Source organism: Equus przewalskii, chromosome 19, assembly GCF_037783145.1.
Source record: "Equus przewalskii isolate Varuska chromosome 19, EquPr2, whole genome shotgun sequence".
Taxonomy (NCBI): domain Eukaryota; kingdom Metazoa; phylum Chordata; class Mammalia; order Perissodactyla; family Equidae; genus Equus; species Equus przewalskii.
The window spans coordinates 51,257,288-51,274,569 of record NC_091849.1 but is presented as its reverse complement, the minus strand read 5'-3'; the positions used below and the strand labels follow the sequence as shown (position 1 = coordinate 51,274,569).

Below are 17,282 nucleotides of genomic sequence, written 5' to 3'. Positions count from 1 at the left end.
GCTGTCATCAACTATAGAAAGCCAGTTGAGGAAATAAATTTTAAAATGCAACTTCTTCCTACAACAGCAGGGTACGGAACCTTAGCTTCCCTTTGAAGTCAATCATGGACCACATAGCGATGTTTTGGGCAACAGTGGACCGCGTATATGATGGTGGGCCCATAGGATTAGTACCATAGAGCCTAGGTGTGCAGTAAGCTGTACCATCTAGGTGTACGTAAGTCACTCTAGGATGTTCACACAACCGCGAAGTCGCCTAACAATGCATTTCTCAGAATGTATCCCCATCATTAAGCAACGCATGACTGTGCAATTTGTCATAATGGGCATTTTGACCTTTCTATAGGTTATTAAGTAGAACAGGGAAAGAAGAAATCGAGGAATCAATGCCACTATCGCCAGACCATTTTCCCTACGTTTCCATATCATGCAGACAAACACTCGTGTGCTATAGTGTAAGCCAATGTGACTGTCTCGAGTTACTGTGGGTCCTTTCCCTGCCTTTCCCTAAAGGTCACGCTGAGGACGAGTCTGGAAGAATGTTAATCCTTCTCTCTTTTATTTTCAATAGGTGGAATACATGTTGGTATCTTTTGATCATGAAAATAAAAGAGTCCAGTTGATCCTGTCTGGAGAGGAAATTCTCGAAACTCTGCAAGAACAGGGGGAGAGGACAAACCCAAAGTAAGCTGCTGAACTGAAAGGTTGTCTTAGTGTTTCTGAAACGTTACAACCGCTAGAATGGAATCTTCTTCCCACAGATGCGTAGGAGGCAGGACGGCATAGCTGTTGAGAGCCCAGGCTCTGGTTCTGAGTCACCTGGCTTCACATCCTGGCTCCTCTTCTTAATAGCTGGGTAGCCTTAGGCAAGTTACCTAACTTCTCTGCCTCAGTGTCCTCATCTGTAAAGTAGGGGTGATAATAATAATACCCACCTCATAGGGTATTGACATTTTAAATATATTAACATATTAAAGCACTTAGGACCGTAAATTCAATATGAAGCTTATTTACTATTCTTAAATGTTAAAAAATAGAGCATTGCCAGAGTGTTAGTGAGATCACAGACCACGGCGCCAGATAAAACCTGCAGACAGGTTTTGTTTGGCTGGTGGGATGTTGTTCAAACGTTTCTTTATTGGAGTAGAGAGGCGAGGGGTGGACTCTCCTCTCGTTTTCTACTCCTTGGGTTTTGGAAGCCACGTTTGAGCCGGGAGCCCAGCACTGAAGTGAAGGCCAGCAGCTCCTCTCCTTTCCTGCGAGGTGGGCTAGCTTGCTCCTCTTGGACAGTGAGTGCCCCCTGTGCATTTTTAGCTATTGATAAATATTTTGGACCCAGTACTTTTAATGCTTAGACAGTTGAATGGTTTCTAAATTTTTTTAAGCAGCGTTTTAAAAACTTCTAAAAACTGAGTAGTAGCTGGAACGAGGTTTTATTCTCCGCCCTAGCCATCCTACCCTTTGGAGACCAGAGTACGGGAGTTATATGATTGAAGGGACCCCCGGACAGCCGTACGGAGGAACGATGTCCGAGTTCAACACAGTTGAAGACAACATGCGCAAACGCCGGAAGGAGGCCACTTCGCTATTAGAAGGCCATCAGGCTCTTTGCACAATTACTTCCTTTCCCAGGTTAGTTCCTATATGAACATGCCCCAGCATCATTTCAGAGCTGGAGGTTATGAAGAGAGCAACCATGACCCAGGCATTTGACCGTCCAGTTCTCATCCTTTCGCACAGTTCATACTTTATGTACTGCATCTGATAGAATCGGTGACATTGGAGCTACGGACAGAAATTGCACGCCAGCTTCAGTCAGTGGGTTTTGGCCTGGAGCACTGCGGTGACAGCATTTGTCTGGGCTCAGTGAGAAAGGCCACTTGGAGGAGGACCACCATGACTGCTTTGCCATGTGGCGCTGTCCGCCGCAGGTGGGAGTGGGAGAGCAGGCATGGCCCCGTAAGGAGCACCTGTAAGGAACAGCAGAGACTCCTGCTGGTTATCAGGTGCTCCTCTCACTCGACTGTGACAGTTGCTCCCTCGTGTGTTTGCAAACCAGCAATTGGTGGCATTGGTGGCAGATCAGAGGGTCAGCTGTTGGGAGGCTGGCATCAGTGCTTCCTGTGCACTGTCAACGCGTGTTAACTAGGAGTAAGGGGAGTCACTAGAAAATTTAGGATTTGTCATCAACTCTAGTTAGGGCTAAAAGTCCATAAAAGTAAATAAAAATAGTGAAATGATGTTAGCTCAGAAGGAGGTACATAAATATTGTGCAATAATATGTAAATCTCTGTGTAAGAGTGCAGTTCTATGAAGTTATAAATCTGATTTATCTATGCTCCATATCTGTCGGATTGTGACAGAGTATGCTTACCTCCTCAAAGTTCAGAGAGCTTTAGGGCTTGGTATCCATGCCTGGAACACTTTGAACTATTTTTATACCTTCTTTTTTTTCTGATAAATATCCATAATTAACGCATGCATTCAGAGTCATATCATTGGTCTTCAAAGGATACTTACACGGGAAATTTCTTCTTTAAAATCTCCACTGTAACATCTAAATAGTTGAACCCTTATTGAAGCAACTCCCACGTGCTTCAGCATCTGGAGGAGCATCTCTTACTCTCTCTGATTCCTTCGTTCCATTGGTGCAGGCCCCTTCCTGCCCCCCACCAGCTGGAGGAGGTGGATGGGTTGGCTTGGAAGAGAGTCGGCATGTTCCTTTGCCCTGATGTTTTAGGGAGGAGGTGAAAACATCATGACTCTGCGTTCGCTCAGATACTTGATGAGTGCCTGCTCCGTGCCAGACCAGCAGCGTGGGGCACAGTCATGAGGGAAAGCAGGCACAGCCTTGGGCTTCGTGGAGCTAGTGAGAGAGAGTAATCCAATATCCACCGATCCAACGAATATAAAGTTGGGGCAGTGCCATGAGGAGGAGACGTGGAGCAAAGAGTGTGACATGGTGTGTGATGGACACTGCAGAGGAGGAAGGCTTCTCCAAGAGAGGATGATTGGAGCAATGGTCAAAGTTGCAGTAGGAATTTTAATAGGAGTGGGGAGGGGAGGGAGGTTGTAGGGAGAGAGAGCAGCATGAGCAGAAGTCCTGGCATGAGCCAGGGGAGCTGGAGCCTTCTGAGAACTAGAAGAAAGCTGGCCGGTGTGGCTGGGATGCTGAGGATGAAGTGGAAGTGTCAGGTGAGGTGCCGCTGGGCAGGTAGTTGGCGGGCGAGGTCGTGTTAACTGAGGATTTTGGTTGCTGTCCTGAAAGCAGTGGGAGGCCCTGGGAGGGTTGGCTTGGGCAGGCATCAGGTTCTTGTTCTGCAGCCCTCACCTGGGCTGTCGTGTGAGCATGGCTGTGGAATGGATGCCAGCTCTTACGAGGAGTTGAGTGAGGGGCTCCCTCAGGGCAGATGATGGCAGCCTGGTTGAAGGTGGGTAGTAGAGCTGGAAAAAGTAGAGGGATCAAGAGACGACAAAATCAGCAAACGCGGGGGTGGAAAGAAGAGCTGTCAAGGCTGTTGGTGTAGGTAATTATTATGAAACTTTAAAATAATAAAATAGGCCAAGAAGAAGGTTACAGGTGTTCTTTGACAGCCCCTAGTGAACTGGAAAATTGAATATCTTACATTTTCCTTAACATTAAGAAGGTTGTAAATTTCACTTAGCAAATTAAAAAAAAAAAAATTGTAACAAACCAAAAGTGTTTTGTCTTATCTTTTAAAATTCAGGAATGTATAGTATTGATTGGTGGTGGGAGTTCTTTCTAGGCCACAAAAGGAAGTTTTTGGTTAAACCTAATGTGTCTTTTACCTTAAGTGAGAATGGCTCCATATGGAATAGTTGCCTTTTTTTTTTTTTTAAGATTTAGCTTCTTAAGTTATTATGAAGGGAGAATTGAGACAAAGGAATAAGTTTTATTCTAAAAATCTTTTTTCTTTTTTTTAAGCCTAGCCGTATGTTTTACGATGGGAGGGTCTTTTTGGACTAGTAAACAAAACAAGAATAATTACTTACTTAGTTGTGGAAGCCTCGCCTTACACCCATAGTAAATGATGAGGGAAGTTTTATTGTATTTTCGAGATCAAGAGGGAAGGAAGTACTTGGTTTCTTAAGTGTAAACAGTGTGATTTTTCTCTCTGTAAAGAGGCAAAATTCAGTCATGTGGAAACTGTAGTTCAAACAGTGGCCATATAACTATTTATATTTAAGTTAGTCAAACTTACGTAAAATGAAGAGTTCAGTTCCTCAGTCACACTAGCCACATTTACAGTGCTCAGTAACCACATGTGGCTAGCGGCTACCGTATTGGTATTGGACAGCACAGATGATAAACATTTCCATCTTCCAGAAAGTTCTGTCGGGTGGTACTGATCCAGAAGGAAAGCAGTGCTGAGGAGTGTGAAGATCTGAGTCCACCTGCCTTCTTTCTGCCAAACCAGCACACTCTCATTCTCCCTTCATCCATCCTGATTCTGGTTAGCCAAGAATCCCCCCAGATTTAAGTTTCTCACTCTCCTAAAGGACTTTCCCTAAGGTTGCAGGCTCATAGTAAATAGTGCACATGACTACAAAAATTCCCAGGAACCCTGATCGTCGCTGGGAACTGTTTTCCAGATAAGATCAGCAAACTCAGTTGTTGTTTACAAGGCGGATGTGGGCAGCCAGCAGGTGCTTTATTGTATAAAAGGTAGAGTTTGAAAATCAGGCATGGGCTCATCTTGGCTCTCAATCTAGGCATTTCCTACCCTGATCTAAGGCCTGACAAAAGCCTCTCTGGTTTTGCTTTCACTAACTTTGTTAGTCTTTGTCCTCCCTCACAGCACACTTAATGGTGACCTTAAAATTCTTAGAAGAACTGGTTGCATCACCACAGGTGGTGTGGAATTTGAGCTTTACATTTAGGGATAAATACAGGGCTTCCTTTTCTGTGCTGGAATTAAAGCTCTTCTTTAAGATAATAGGATGGGCTTTCAGGCTTCAGAGGGAGATCTCAGGGGCGATGGAGACACTGTCTGGTCCTGAGGGATTCATGAGATGACCTGCAGAGGCCAAAAACAGGAGACCCCCTCCAGATTGGAACAGAGCTGATCAGGAGGTTGGGGGCAGTGGAACTGTGCAGGGGTCAAAAGATAAGCCCAGAGTCTAGAACCAGTAAAGGAAGACACCCCAGAAGCTGCAAACGGGAAACCTATAACCCATGACAATGGACGTGACCAAGGGAAGTAACTTCTGTGCGGTGAGTCATCGCTATTAGATGAAGAGATGGGTGGGAGGTAAGTGAGCGCTCTGCAGGCACTGAGTGAATGGAGGCTCTCTGATGAAGTCAGTGAAGGGCTGCTGTCACAGGAGGCATCTCGGTAGGCACGACGACAAAGCACAAGGGGTGGTTGTAAAGGGGCACAATATATGCATGGCATCCATGTGCCAGGCCATCTGAAAAGGAGAATAAGAGAGGTCAGGTCTTTCACAGGTGCAGTGATGGCGAGACGGAAGTAATTCTTGGAAACAAATGCTATCTATTTAGTTCCTCCATTTGTTGTAGATTAGGCTGTCCTGGGTTTACGCTGCCCGAGTTCAAACCCAACCCGGTCGAAGGAGGAGCTTCCAAGTCCCTCTTCTTTCCCGATGAAGCCATAAACAAGCACCCCCGCTTCAGGTGAGTGTGGTTCTGTGTTTAAACTGGATGTCCCCCACTCAGATCCCTGCCTGCCCAGAGGACGGTGTTCCTGCCCGGGGATCCTTGTGGGGCATTTACTGCATGCTGGCTCCTTTTGTAATTAACCAGAGAAGGCAGCAGACATGAATGCACACCTGTTCACATCCTCAGCACCCCCAGGGGAACTTCATTGTCGTTTCTGGTATCCAGGCTTGATTTGCCCATTTTCCAGCTCTGTCGTCTCCTTTAAGGAGCAGATTCCTTTCAGTCCTCGTTCTGAAACGCCTCTTGGGAAGCTTTCCTGTAGTTATTCCCACCTTTTTTCCCCTCTCAGTTACCACCAGTGTCTGTGATCCACTTGTCCCACTCTAGATACCTTGGTAACAAGGTAAAAATAGGTACAGCTTCTGGCACAGAATCGGCATCTCTACCTTCTGTTCTGTTAACTCCCAGGTCTGTTAGTCTGTAGTTGAGTTTCTAGGGTTTCAGTTGCCTCAGGGCCCAATCAGTGTGCTCTTGGCTTTGTACCCCAAGTCTCACCTGTCATCCCGAACCTAGGCTCCTGCCCTGGAGTGAGGATGTCAAGACTCTCAGTGTTTAATTCCTGTAACGGGTCTGCACACCTGCTACATGTAGAGTCTTTTGGGGAGACAAAGATTTATAGACATAGATCCCAACTTCAAATGTTATAGTGTGCTAAGGGGAAAATAGATTGAGCTGCAAGAACATGTAGATGATGACGGACATCAAAGGATGGGAGCGCCAGAGGTCCTCTGTGGAGAGAGGAGGGTGCTTCCCACTGAGGGCATCAGAGCAGTCTCCGTGAGAGGAGCATCTAAGCTGAGCCGGCAGCAGCACTGCCCCATGGAATTGTAATGTGAGCCACAGGTGTGATGCTCGGTTTCCCAGAAGCCACATGAAAAAAAAAAAGGTGGACTTAATTTTATAATATTTTGGCTATATAAGGTTAAATATATTTCAACTTGTTAACTTTATTTTTGTACCAATTCTTCAAAATCTGCTGTCTTTTACCCTCACAGCATATTTTAATTAGGATTAGCCACAGTTCAAGTGCTCCGTAGCCACCATGTGCCTGGTAGCTTCTGGATTACAAGTGGAGGGTCTGGGGGTTAGGTATTAATGCTGCAGATTGGGGGCGGAAGTGATGAGGTCTTGGGGCTCCAGAGATGCCTGGAGAAAGCAAGTACTAAAGTTTGGCTAAAGTCTTTGGAGTTAACATGGGAAGTGTCAGAAATGTAGGGTGAGACCAGACCATGGCAGACCCCAAACACTTGAGCTTGATTTGGTAAGTTATGTGCAACCCAGGAATCGGGGGTCGAGCAGGAGAAATGGCTTTCTTGAGCAGGAGCCAGAGGAAGTGTTATTAACACAAAGCCTTCTTTCAAGTATGCCTCAGAGTATCTTGATCCACATAAATCTCCTGTAGGTTTGCTTTAAGAGAATTCCTGTGAGGTAGGATTTCATTCCATTTGCTTGTATGTGATCAAATTCTTCTTTTACGTGATGGTTCTCAGGCCGATTTACGACGTTTGGTTGTCTGTTTTAGTACCCTAACAAGAAACATCCGACATAGGAGAGGAGAAAAGGTCGTCATCAATGTACCAAGTAAGTCTGCAGAGAAGTGGTGGGTGGGAGAGGTGCGTGCTGAACTGCTGTTTAATCCTCGACTCTTACCCCTTTCCTTTCTTTTTAATTTAATAATACAGTATTTAAGGACAAGAATACACCATCTCCATTTATAGAAACGTTTCCCGAGGATGATGAGGCAGCGAAGGCTTCTAAGCCCGATCACGTTTACATGGACGCCATGGGATTTGGGATGGGCAACTGCTGCCTTCAGGTACCGTTTCAGGTGCACGGGGGCAGAGTCTTCATCCATTTCTGTTTACAGCTTCCTTTATGTATGCATGCTTCCTTTTTAAAAATCACGTTTTCATCAGGTTGCAATGGTAGCCAGTATGCCTTTCTGAAAACCAATCAAGTTATTTTAGTAAATTCATTAGAAACAATCTCTTGATGGAGAATTTACAGGACCTACAGTTCACTACAAAGATACATAGTGTTAATTAACATGAAATATCCTGTGGTCACTGTCTTAATCTCTGTGTCTAATTTTTGCTGCCATCTAGTGACAGTCTAGTTTTGAGGTTGTAAACGTTGCTCAAATCTCTTACTGTTTGTAACGATGAACTCGGATAGATGCACTCCAGTTATTTTGTGATCCAAGGGAAGGATTATTTGGACTTTAAATTTCGGTATTCGTGCAAGGCCGTCTAGCGGTATAAAAAGAATAAATACTTAGCAGCCCGCGTTTGCCTTGCCCCGGCTAAGTTACACAGGAGAGAGCGTAGCCTCCCTCTATTTACTCTTAAAACTTTCCCTGGATCTGGTTAGCTTACTGATGTGCCTGGCAGTGATTTTTGCCCAAGCTCACATGGGGCCTCGGCAGGCTAGCCAGAGCCCAGCGGGCAGCGTGCAGGCCTGCGTTGGGGTTTTGGCTGTCCCTACTCTGGTACTTGGGTAACTCTCTTCACTTCTTTTGGCCTCAGTTTTCTCATCCGTTGAAAGAAGGGTTTATATTTCAGCCCCTTCCAGGTCTAACTCTAAGCCAATATTTATTTCACTGTTTTTGTTAACAGAACAAAACTTGTTTTAACCTTTAATTTGTTGAAAATCATGTTAGCATAGAAGTAGGACTTGCACAAAATATAAATTTGCAAATTGCAAAAAAAAAAAAAAAAAGAGAGAGAGGCCTCTTGTTATTGTCCAAGGAGATTTTATCGAGTTCTAATTACTTCAGCTGATTAGAAAGTTTCCTTAGAGGCCTGGAGCTGTGCAGAGCGCCACGAAAGGGCCCCCTGGGCTCCAGTCTGATCGCTGTCAACACAGAGGCCAAGAAACCCACATTCCCATCGTCTCAAACAGCTGCAGCATAGATACGCACCTTCCTGCACGGATATCTCTGATGTGTTTATTTTTCCAACTGTGTATATTCAAAATTGAATGCTAGAGTCAGATTTTTTCATGCTAATTGTGTTTAAATAACCATGGCCAAGGATAAAATTTTTTTCCTGCTTTTCCTGACTTAGATAGGTAGCATAAAATGTGTCTTCCAAACAAACATAGGCCAGTAAGTTTCCTTACAAATGGTCACACTTCATTAAAAAGAGAGACCTTTGAATTTTAACTGCGTATCTGTTTTCCTATCTTAATTACAACTGTTCTAGAGAGAACCATGAAGCTCCAGAACTTTAGTGCATGGCTCTAAAACTGTGTCAGTGCTATCAGAGTACCGACCGCCTTTCCTTGGTTTAATATTAAACTAGGGTGTTTTTGCCATGACAGCGGAGTGGCTCCATTCCAAAAGGATATTCTTTCCCTTGAAACACTGTATTTATACAAATAAATGTGTCCTGATAGTAGGTAGTTAATATTTTTATTGCCCGTGGATACAATCTTCCTTCCAGTTTAAGCTTTGTCGTGGGTTTGGGATCAAGTTTCTTGTTCTCAGTGGCGCGTCCAGCACCCTAGTTGGAATACTCCACTTAAAATCATTAGACAATGATTTTATTGTCTAATAAATGAGATGAATGCCACAGATCGCCACGGAAGTCCCCACTTTGTATCTCTCAAGTGGAACACTAGAAACCGCTTATTACAGTAAAGCAGAAAAGTAGTTTCAAGGTGATTTTTTTTTTAAGGTTTCTGGAAGACTCACTGTACAAAACAGAAAGCATTTAACCACATTCAAAGTTTTGACTGTGGGGGAGCTTTTCAGGAATCATTTGAGTTCATGTCATTAAGTTCACACATGTTGTAAAAGGTGTCCCCTCCCCAACAGAAAATCATGTGGCTTCAAAATTGGGTTCTAGATAAATTTTAGAGTAGATGTTTAGGTTCCTAACATCGATTTTTCATACTTTTCCCCCCCTCCTCAGTTTCCTTAGTCAGGCTTCTCTTCTTTACATGCTTCAAAAGGACACTGGAAGCCAAAGCTGTCCGTGTATCCACACCTTTTTAAGGTCCAAGAACTTTTTTCCTTCCCCCACTGAAGCCGTCCTCGTGGTGATGTCCTGTGTGGCGTGGCAGTGGCTCCGTCAGCTCCCGAGTAAGGAAGCTGGTCACTAAACACCTTTGGGAGAACTAAGTCACTTCACTGTGGTGGCCCAGCGGTCGAATCCCAGGTGCTCGTTTTCTTAAGCACACTTCTCCAGGGTCGACTTTTCTAGGATTTCCCTGTGACTTGTCCAGTATGTACTGAGCCGTCTAAGAGAAGCCAGTCAGAACTCTGAAAAGAAAAAATGGTTATCCCAGTACCTTCTTAAGAACAGAATTAACAGACACACGCTGAAACACCTGAGAGTAACGAAAAAGGGCTTAAATAAAGTCAGGTACATGTTCAGAAGAACTCAGCGTCAGAACACCTGGGGAACATTATGATATTTTTAATTTCAATCCATATGAATTTGACCTTGAGGGTCACACTTTTTCAAGAATCTCACCGTTTCATAAAAATAAAACTTATATCTGCCCCTGTTCTCCTCTCGAGCACCTTCTTTCCTTCAGGATACTCTGTTCATTTAATAAGTGCTTATTAAGCACTAAGTAGGTGTCAGACACTGTTCTGACACTCGGGATAGAAACCGGAAGGCAGATCCCAGCCGCCTGGAGCTGACGCGGTGGCGGTGGGGTCACGGCGGATGTGAACATCGTACCCGTCTCTTCCCATTCAGTCCTCACCTCGGCAGAGAACTGCCCTTGTTTTGGTTATCAGTGACCAAATTGCCAATGCTTCTCCATCTTGATCTGTTTTAACCTTTGAAACTCTTATTCTTTGATGTCTATGACACAGCTCTTCACATTGAATTAATTTATAAAGGCTGGTTAATTATATTTTAATTAAAAGAGAGCACTGACTTAATCATTAACGTAGAAGTGATAGGAGAGTCAGGCTGTGATAAATTGTCTGGATCACTGTTGCTGTCGTCAGTCATCCCGGGACGCGGAATGCCAGTATAACTTGGCAGGTGCACTGTCAAGGCTCCCCCAGAAGGTCTCTGCTGATGAAAAAGCAAAGTTGAGACCTGGCTAAAGCTGTTGGAACTAACAGGTTGGGATTGTAACAATACACATATTCACTCAGCTGCTGTTTCAAGCCTTAAGCACTTAAATTATTTCCTGCACCGACACTAAATTCAAACCCTTACTGTTAGATGACAATAACAGGAAATTAGAACCATCCCAATTGGCAGTTAATACAAATGTGCTAACATAGCCATGCGCGCGTTCCTTGGCCCTCCACCGCTCCCCACCCTGGAGAAGGCAGGACTTTCTTGTGGTCTCTTGGGGTCATTGTTTTTACAGGAGTTGTACTAATCACTTAGTGTGATCTTTTTCTCTGCCTGACTCTTCAGTGTGCTCCTGACCCCTCTGCAGGCTTCTGGGGTGCTCTTCAGGACATCCTCTGAGCCTGCTCCCCAAACTCTCTACGTAAGGGGCTTCTTTGTTCTGTGGCTTCGTAAGCCCACTGTGTCCTGGTGCCTCGTCTTCCTGTCTGTCCGAGGAACCCCGGAGCCAAAACCTGTCGCACCCACTGTCCCCAGAGCCTGCTGCTGAGGCTGTGCTGGGCCTCTTCCTGCTGGCCCTCCTGGGCTTTTTCCCTGACAGTTGTAGTATTTTAACTACTCTCCCTTCCTGCAGTCTTGCACCCTTCCAGACTGTTCCCCGGACTGCCCCTGGGAACTCTGAAACCCATCATTCACATCCCCAAGTCCCTTTTGTACCGAGATTTATATAACCCCTCAGCTCACTGAAGTGCACGGGGAGCCACACGAGGAAACGCGCCAGCAGAGGAGGAAGCGGCTTCCTGAACTTCATCGTTCATCTCCTGTCATCTTTTTCTTTCCTCACTTCTTAATCTCACTGAACTTAGCAACGTGGTTGTTTATGTTAGTTGTGAACGTGATTAAATACCACTTTCTAGCAAAATTCATCCGAGGCAGCTTTTAAGCAAAGCTCCTGTAATAATATCATGAATGGAATGATGATGCCACACCATGTCCCCGTCTTCTCCAACCATCTTCCTCTCTGACTTTGCTCTTGTGGGGGGATGTTAATGACTTGTTGTTAATAACATGTAATTCTCAAACAGGTAACATTCCAAGCCTGCAGCATAGCTGAGGCCAGATACCTTTATGATCAGTTGGCCACCATCTGCCCAATTGTCGTAAGTAGAAATTACATCTTATTTTAATTACTTCTCTGTGTTAAAATAAAGACTGCATGTGCAAAATTTGCTGACTGTGCGCTATTTCAGTCCAGTCAAGACTTCGTTCAGAAATGAACTAATACCAATAGTCTGCAGACTGAGCCAACAGACTAAGAGTCTAGGCTAGGGACGTTTACCGTTGCTAGGAAGACATTTCTGTGTTAAAATGTCAAGTTTGAGTGTAGCCATTTTCCCTCTCCCCGCCTTCATGTCCCCCCCGTTACAGAGGATGATTTAAATGAGTCGGATCCAAGGATTTGAGTCCCTTCTGATGCATGTCACCGTGAGCAAGCAGGCCCAGACAGACGTAGTGGAACTCCGTATGGGTCACATGCACTGATGCCTCTTGCCCAGAGAGAACTGCGTGGAGCTTTTCTGAACCTGCCGGTGCTGGCTTCTGTTTGTTTCTAGATGGCTTTGAGCGCTGCGTCTCCTTTTTACCGAGGCCACGTGTCAGACATTGATTGTCGCTGGGGAGTGATCTCTGCGTCTGTAGATGATAGAACTCGGGAGGAGAGAGGCCTGGAGGTGGGACTCATTTTCCTCAATAGGCTTTTTAAATCAAGCAACTAAGATGGGGCTATTGTAACTCCTTGCAACTTTGAAGTCTCCCTTCAGTTTTTATCCTGAGTGGGTTAGTCACCCATGGGAAGAAATTTCCCAGGTTATAAACCTGCCTTTGTTTGGCTTCATAATGTTTGTTTTGGAGTGAATTATGTGGGAAATGTGATTTGGTTTGGGTGGGGAGTTAATTTTCATCATTTGTTGAAATCTGTATTTGTTTTATATTCTAAAATTAGTAGTGAAATTTTTCTTTATTTTGGAAGTCAGTGCTGATGGCTGTTTTTACCAAAAGGCTTTTTGGCACAACCTGGGTGATTTGTCTGTGATGCTTTCTGCTGTGGAAAGTGTCATCTGTCATCGAAGATTCCTTTGCCCCATATAAAGGGTTAGGTTTCGCCTAATAAGGGTAGGTTGTGCCTTCTGTTTGCATGTTGGACGATGACCCTGCATCTCTCCACGCACGAGTGTGCATCAGAACCACCTGTGGAGGCCTCTAAACCACAGATGCCCAGGCCCGTCCTAGACCTGAGAATTACCTCCAGGACTGGAACCTTGACATGGGTGTTCTCACACAAGTCGACTGCTCGGGTCTTTGTGTAGTTATTCACAAACTGGTGAACATGCTTTCCAAGTAGAAGTAAACTTTAAAGGAGAAATCATTTTGATAGCTCTGTTTTACATTCTAGGCTTATTTTTTGACTTTCAACCTTGGCATTTATTTTCCTAGCCCAATAGCAGTGAAGGCAATCTGCTTGGAAAAAAAAAGGTGTACATTTAAATCATATCAGAAAAAAGGCTACTTAAATTGCCTCTAGGCGTTTTTGATTTTTCCCTAATAATACTCTTCAGGGTTAACTTTTTTCCAGGGTCTATGTTAAGGTTGGACATTTTAATGTAATTATTGTATGTAAAAATATATGTCATTTTACTATTATTTGGGGCATTCATTTATTTCCAGATCATTTTATATGGCATTCATTCATATTTTTTTCAATTTTAGCCACTGAAGAAAAATAAGTATAGGATTAGTAAATCCCGGTATGATTCAATAGACAGTTATTTATCTGAATGTGGTGAGAAATATAATGACATCGACTTGACAATAGATAAAGAAATCTATGAACAGCTGTTACGGGAAGGTGAGCTTCCATTCCATTTTTTTAAATTTGATTGTACGCCTTTAGTTCTTCAAAACTCTTAAACGTTTTTTTCTGACTCCTGGTCTGGTTTCTCTTTATAGTGTAAAGTCTATAACTTTTCTTATGAGCCTGCTTGTTCATAAAGTTTCAAGTTTCAAATACTTGCAAGATCTTCTTGACTTTTAGCAAAAGGAACTTACTTTGGAGATCTGTATCAAGGTCCACACCAGTGCCCCATTAGGCATAGTGCAAGTAGCACATAAAACTCTGACGCTTCCCCAAGGTCTGTAAAATCCTGGGTGACACAAGAATCCCGAACAAACCAGCCATGTCCTAAGCTTCTGGACACCCTGTCTTCACGCTTCCTCGGTCGTCTGTCTTCTTACTGGACTTCGAGAGTGGCGGCATCTCGAGCACTGAAGGGAGTCCCTGTGCCCTCTCTCTGCAGGCCTTGACCACCTCCTGGCCCAGCATGTTGCTCATCTCTTCATCAGAGACCCACTGACTCTGTTTGAAGAGAAAATACACCTGGACGATGCCAACGAGTCTGACCATTTCGAGGTACGTCCTCTGCTTCACTTGCACGGCCCTTCACTAACCAAGGTGGAGGCAGTTGTCTATGCCTGTGAGGAGGGAGTTAGCGACGGGAGGCATCTCCTAGGCCTTCCGTTACCCAGCGCAGTGAAGAACTAAGAACAGTTTGAGATTGGCTTAAAGTGCCTCTATTTTATGAGTCTCACTGGTCGTATCTCCGATTCTGAATGTTTTGTTCAGTATTTTATGCTGTTTGCCTAACGGGGAAAAATTCAGACGTGCTGCCCAAAAATAACACAGCCAGTCATTTCAGTGCTGCTGACCTGTCGCCTGGCTTCTGTTAAACGCTCACTGTTTGTTTTCCTAGCAGGTCACGCTCCAAGAAAATCTCCAATTGTACCTTTTTGTATTTGTGAACTGAAGAGTGTCTGCTACGCACAGTGAGCAGTCCTCTGCACTGATTACATATCGTATCATCTTAATATTTTCCTGGATATGTGGAAAGTTGGTTTTGTCCTCTGCTTTGTTCTTACAGAATATTCAGTCCACAAATTGGCAGACAATGAGGTTTAAGCCCCCTCCTCCAAACTCGGATATCGGATGGCGAGTAGAATTCCGACCCATGGAGGTAAGACGCGCTGGGCAGGAGGTGGCTCAAATGCACCCATCCTGACTGCCCGTCACTGTCCTGTGCTCGCGTTGGAGGCCCTTAGCTTAATTGGAAGGCAGTACAGAGCCAGTGTGTGCATGTTAAAGCAGGTCCAGAAGCTAAGGAGCATTGGTTTCTGAGGATTGATTGTGGGCAGAGGGCTTCCAGACCCAGACGGGGAATTCGGAGACGGCTTGGCAGTGACATGGCCGGAGGAGGGGCCTGTCGGGGAAGAGCGCATCTGTGCCGTGTGGTTGGTCTGTAACCTCTCTGGCTCCTGCTTGTCCAGGTTCAGCTGACGGACTTTGAGAACTCCGCGTACGTGGTGTTTGTGGTGCTGCTCACCAGGGTGATCCTGTCGTACAAGCTGGATTTTCTCATCCCGCTGTCAAAGGTGAGGCTACGTCTCAGTAAGATGGGTCTAGATTACCATCTGTTGCTCATTTACACGTGCTTTTTATTTCCAATCTGACTTGATTTACAGTCAGTCGTTCACCCTTTAGAAGAAATGCCTCTCTCTCCACCTTGTTCTTTTTCTGTTTTAAACCTAAGCTTATGCTGTAGGTTTTGGTTCTGCATTGGTGGAGATTCCTGGGAAAAAACCAGAAGTGGTAGCAGTAGTAGCTCCTTTCCTGGCCCCTTTGAAAGAGATTCGGGGTTGCATTTGAAAAACCGCCTTATTTCTAGAGGGTTTCCATTCAAGATGTCGCCTGGAGGGAGTCCCACAAGTTGATTTCATCCTCTCAGAAATCCCTTTTGGTGATGATGTTAAAATGAGGATGGGAGGGGGAGGTAAGGAAAGGTCACCTCAGTGGAGCTGACCTGGACGTGTTTCTGGAGACTGTGGATGGCACTGGACTATCAGAAAAACAAATCAGTTAATCAGCCCAACCCAGGGGAAAAAAAAAAATGGAGCTTCCTGGAAGCATGTCCCAGCAGAGCCTGGGACCAGTTCCAGGCTTCGAGGCAGGAGAGCTGTGGCCCTGGGGCAGTAGCCAAGTCAGGAGAGGCTTTTGGTCCCTGGGCCCATGGGTCTCTTGGCACAGAGAGTGGCTAGAAAGGCTCGGGACAGGTCTGCTGGGGTTTTAGGGCCGGAAAAAGGAGCAGGAGAGCGGCCCTGTTGTGGTAAGTGTGGAGGGAGAATCACCCTGCCCAGCCCAGCACCTGCCCCCAAGCTACCTCCCTCCCTGCTCCCTCCACGAGTGGCTTCTCCAGCCCGCACTGTCCCTGGCACACCTTTAAGGAAGTCTGGCTGCCAGCCTGTGCCTCATCACCCCCTGGCCAGAGGCAGCCCATGGAATTCTGCAGGCCCACATTACTCGTGTGGGTGTCCCTGCCGGGGAGGCCAGCACACCTGAAGGAGAGCCACGTCAGCTACCAGTCCACGCTTCCATTTACAAATACGAGTGGGTGTCTGAAAGTCAACAGAAAATGAAGAACACTTAACTTAAAGAGAAGGGCCCAGCTCGGCCTGCAGAGTGTTATCCTCAGTGAAACACAGTTAATTCAAGAAACTGGAAAGATGTCTTAATTTCTAATCAGTGCCCTTGAAGAAGTTCTAGAGAAGGGTTGCATCCATAAAATAAACAAGCACTCCGGAGCATCTGGAGAAGAGGAGCTCTTAGAAACAAAGAAACAAGGACAAGCAACACTTACAACCGTGTACTTGCCAGTAGAGCAGATACTGTTAAAGATCAGAGTTAGTGATGTAGGAAACCAAATTGAGATTCATCCCAGCAGGATGGCGAAGAAATGAAAATTATGGAAGAACTGAAGCATGGGAAATGCTCTGGAAAGTTCAGCATTTGTGTAATAATTTAGAAGAGGAGAACGGTCTAGGTAAAAGAGATAGGAGCTATAATAATCAAAGAAATAATAGAGGGAATTTTCCTCTGAGTGAGAGAATCCATTGAGGATGAGACAAATATTTAAAGAAGAACCCAAATCTAGGAATTTCTGAATCTTAAAGAGAAAATCAACTGTCCAGAGAGGAGGAGAACTTAGGAGAGCAGCCAGGAGGGAAAAATCTGCTGATAGCACTTCTCATCTAAACATTAAATGCTGAAAGAGATGAAGAAAAACCTGCAGAATCCTGAGGGGCCAAGGATTACGAGCATAGAATCCTCTTCCCAGCCAACTATTCTTTAATTCCGGGTGATTCTAATAAAGTTGAATCGATTAAGTTAAGGCAAAGAGGATGCCACAGAAGCCTCATCCAGAGCAAGGGATAGTGGAGGGAGACAGCGGGCAGATACACTAGAGATGCTTGACATTTAAAGAGAATTTCAACACGGACTATTTAAGAAAAACTATTAATGGGGGTGGGGGCGGCCTGGTGGTGCAGCGGTTAAGTGCACACGTTCCGCTTCTCGGCAGCCCGGGCTGGGGTTCGCCGGTTCAGGTCCCAGGTGTGGACATGGCACCACTTGGCACACCATGCTGTGGTAGGCA

At 45.1% G+C, this 17,282-nt stretch overlaps 1 protein-coding gene across 2 annotated transcripts in view; it reads left to right on the top strand.

The window, feature by feature from the left end:
• GCLC (glutamate-cysteine ligase catalytic subunit) overlaps positions 1-17,282 on the top strand; it is a 44,530-nt gene that overhangs the window by 21,358 nt on the left and 5,890 nt on the right. Inside the window, exons 2-12 of one of the 2 annotated variants that reach the window (XM_070584801.1) lie at positions 572-684; positions 1,450-1,632; positions 5,543-5,656; positions 7,224-7,282; positions 7,384-7,517; positions 11,829-11,903; positions 12,357-12,473; positions 13,510-13,648; positions 14,097-14,209; positions 14,718-14,810; positions 15,121-15,225. In XM_070584801.1, the coding sequence (XP_070440902.1) occupies positions 572-684; positions 1,450-1,632; positions 5,543-5,656; positions 7,224-7,282; positions 7,384-7,517; positions 11,829-11,903; positions 12,357-12,473; positions 13,510-13,648; positions 14,097-14,209; positions 14,718-14,810; positions 15,121-15,225 (1,245 nt within the window). The remainder of the gene's footprint in view (positions 1-571; positions 685-1,449; positions 1,633-5,542; positions 5,657-7,223; positions 7,283-7,383; positions 7,518-11,828; positions 11,904-12,356; positions 12,474-13,509; positions 13,649-14,096; positions 14,210-14,717; positions 14,811-15,120; positions 15,226-17,282) is intronic. The other variant, XM_070584802.1, reaches the window with a different exon arrangement.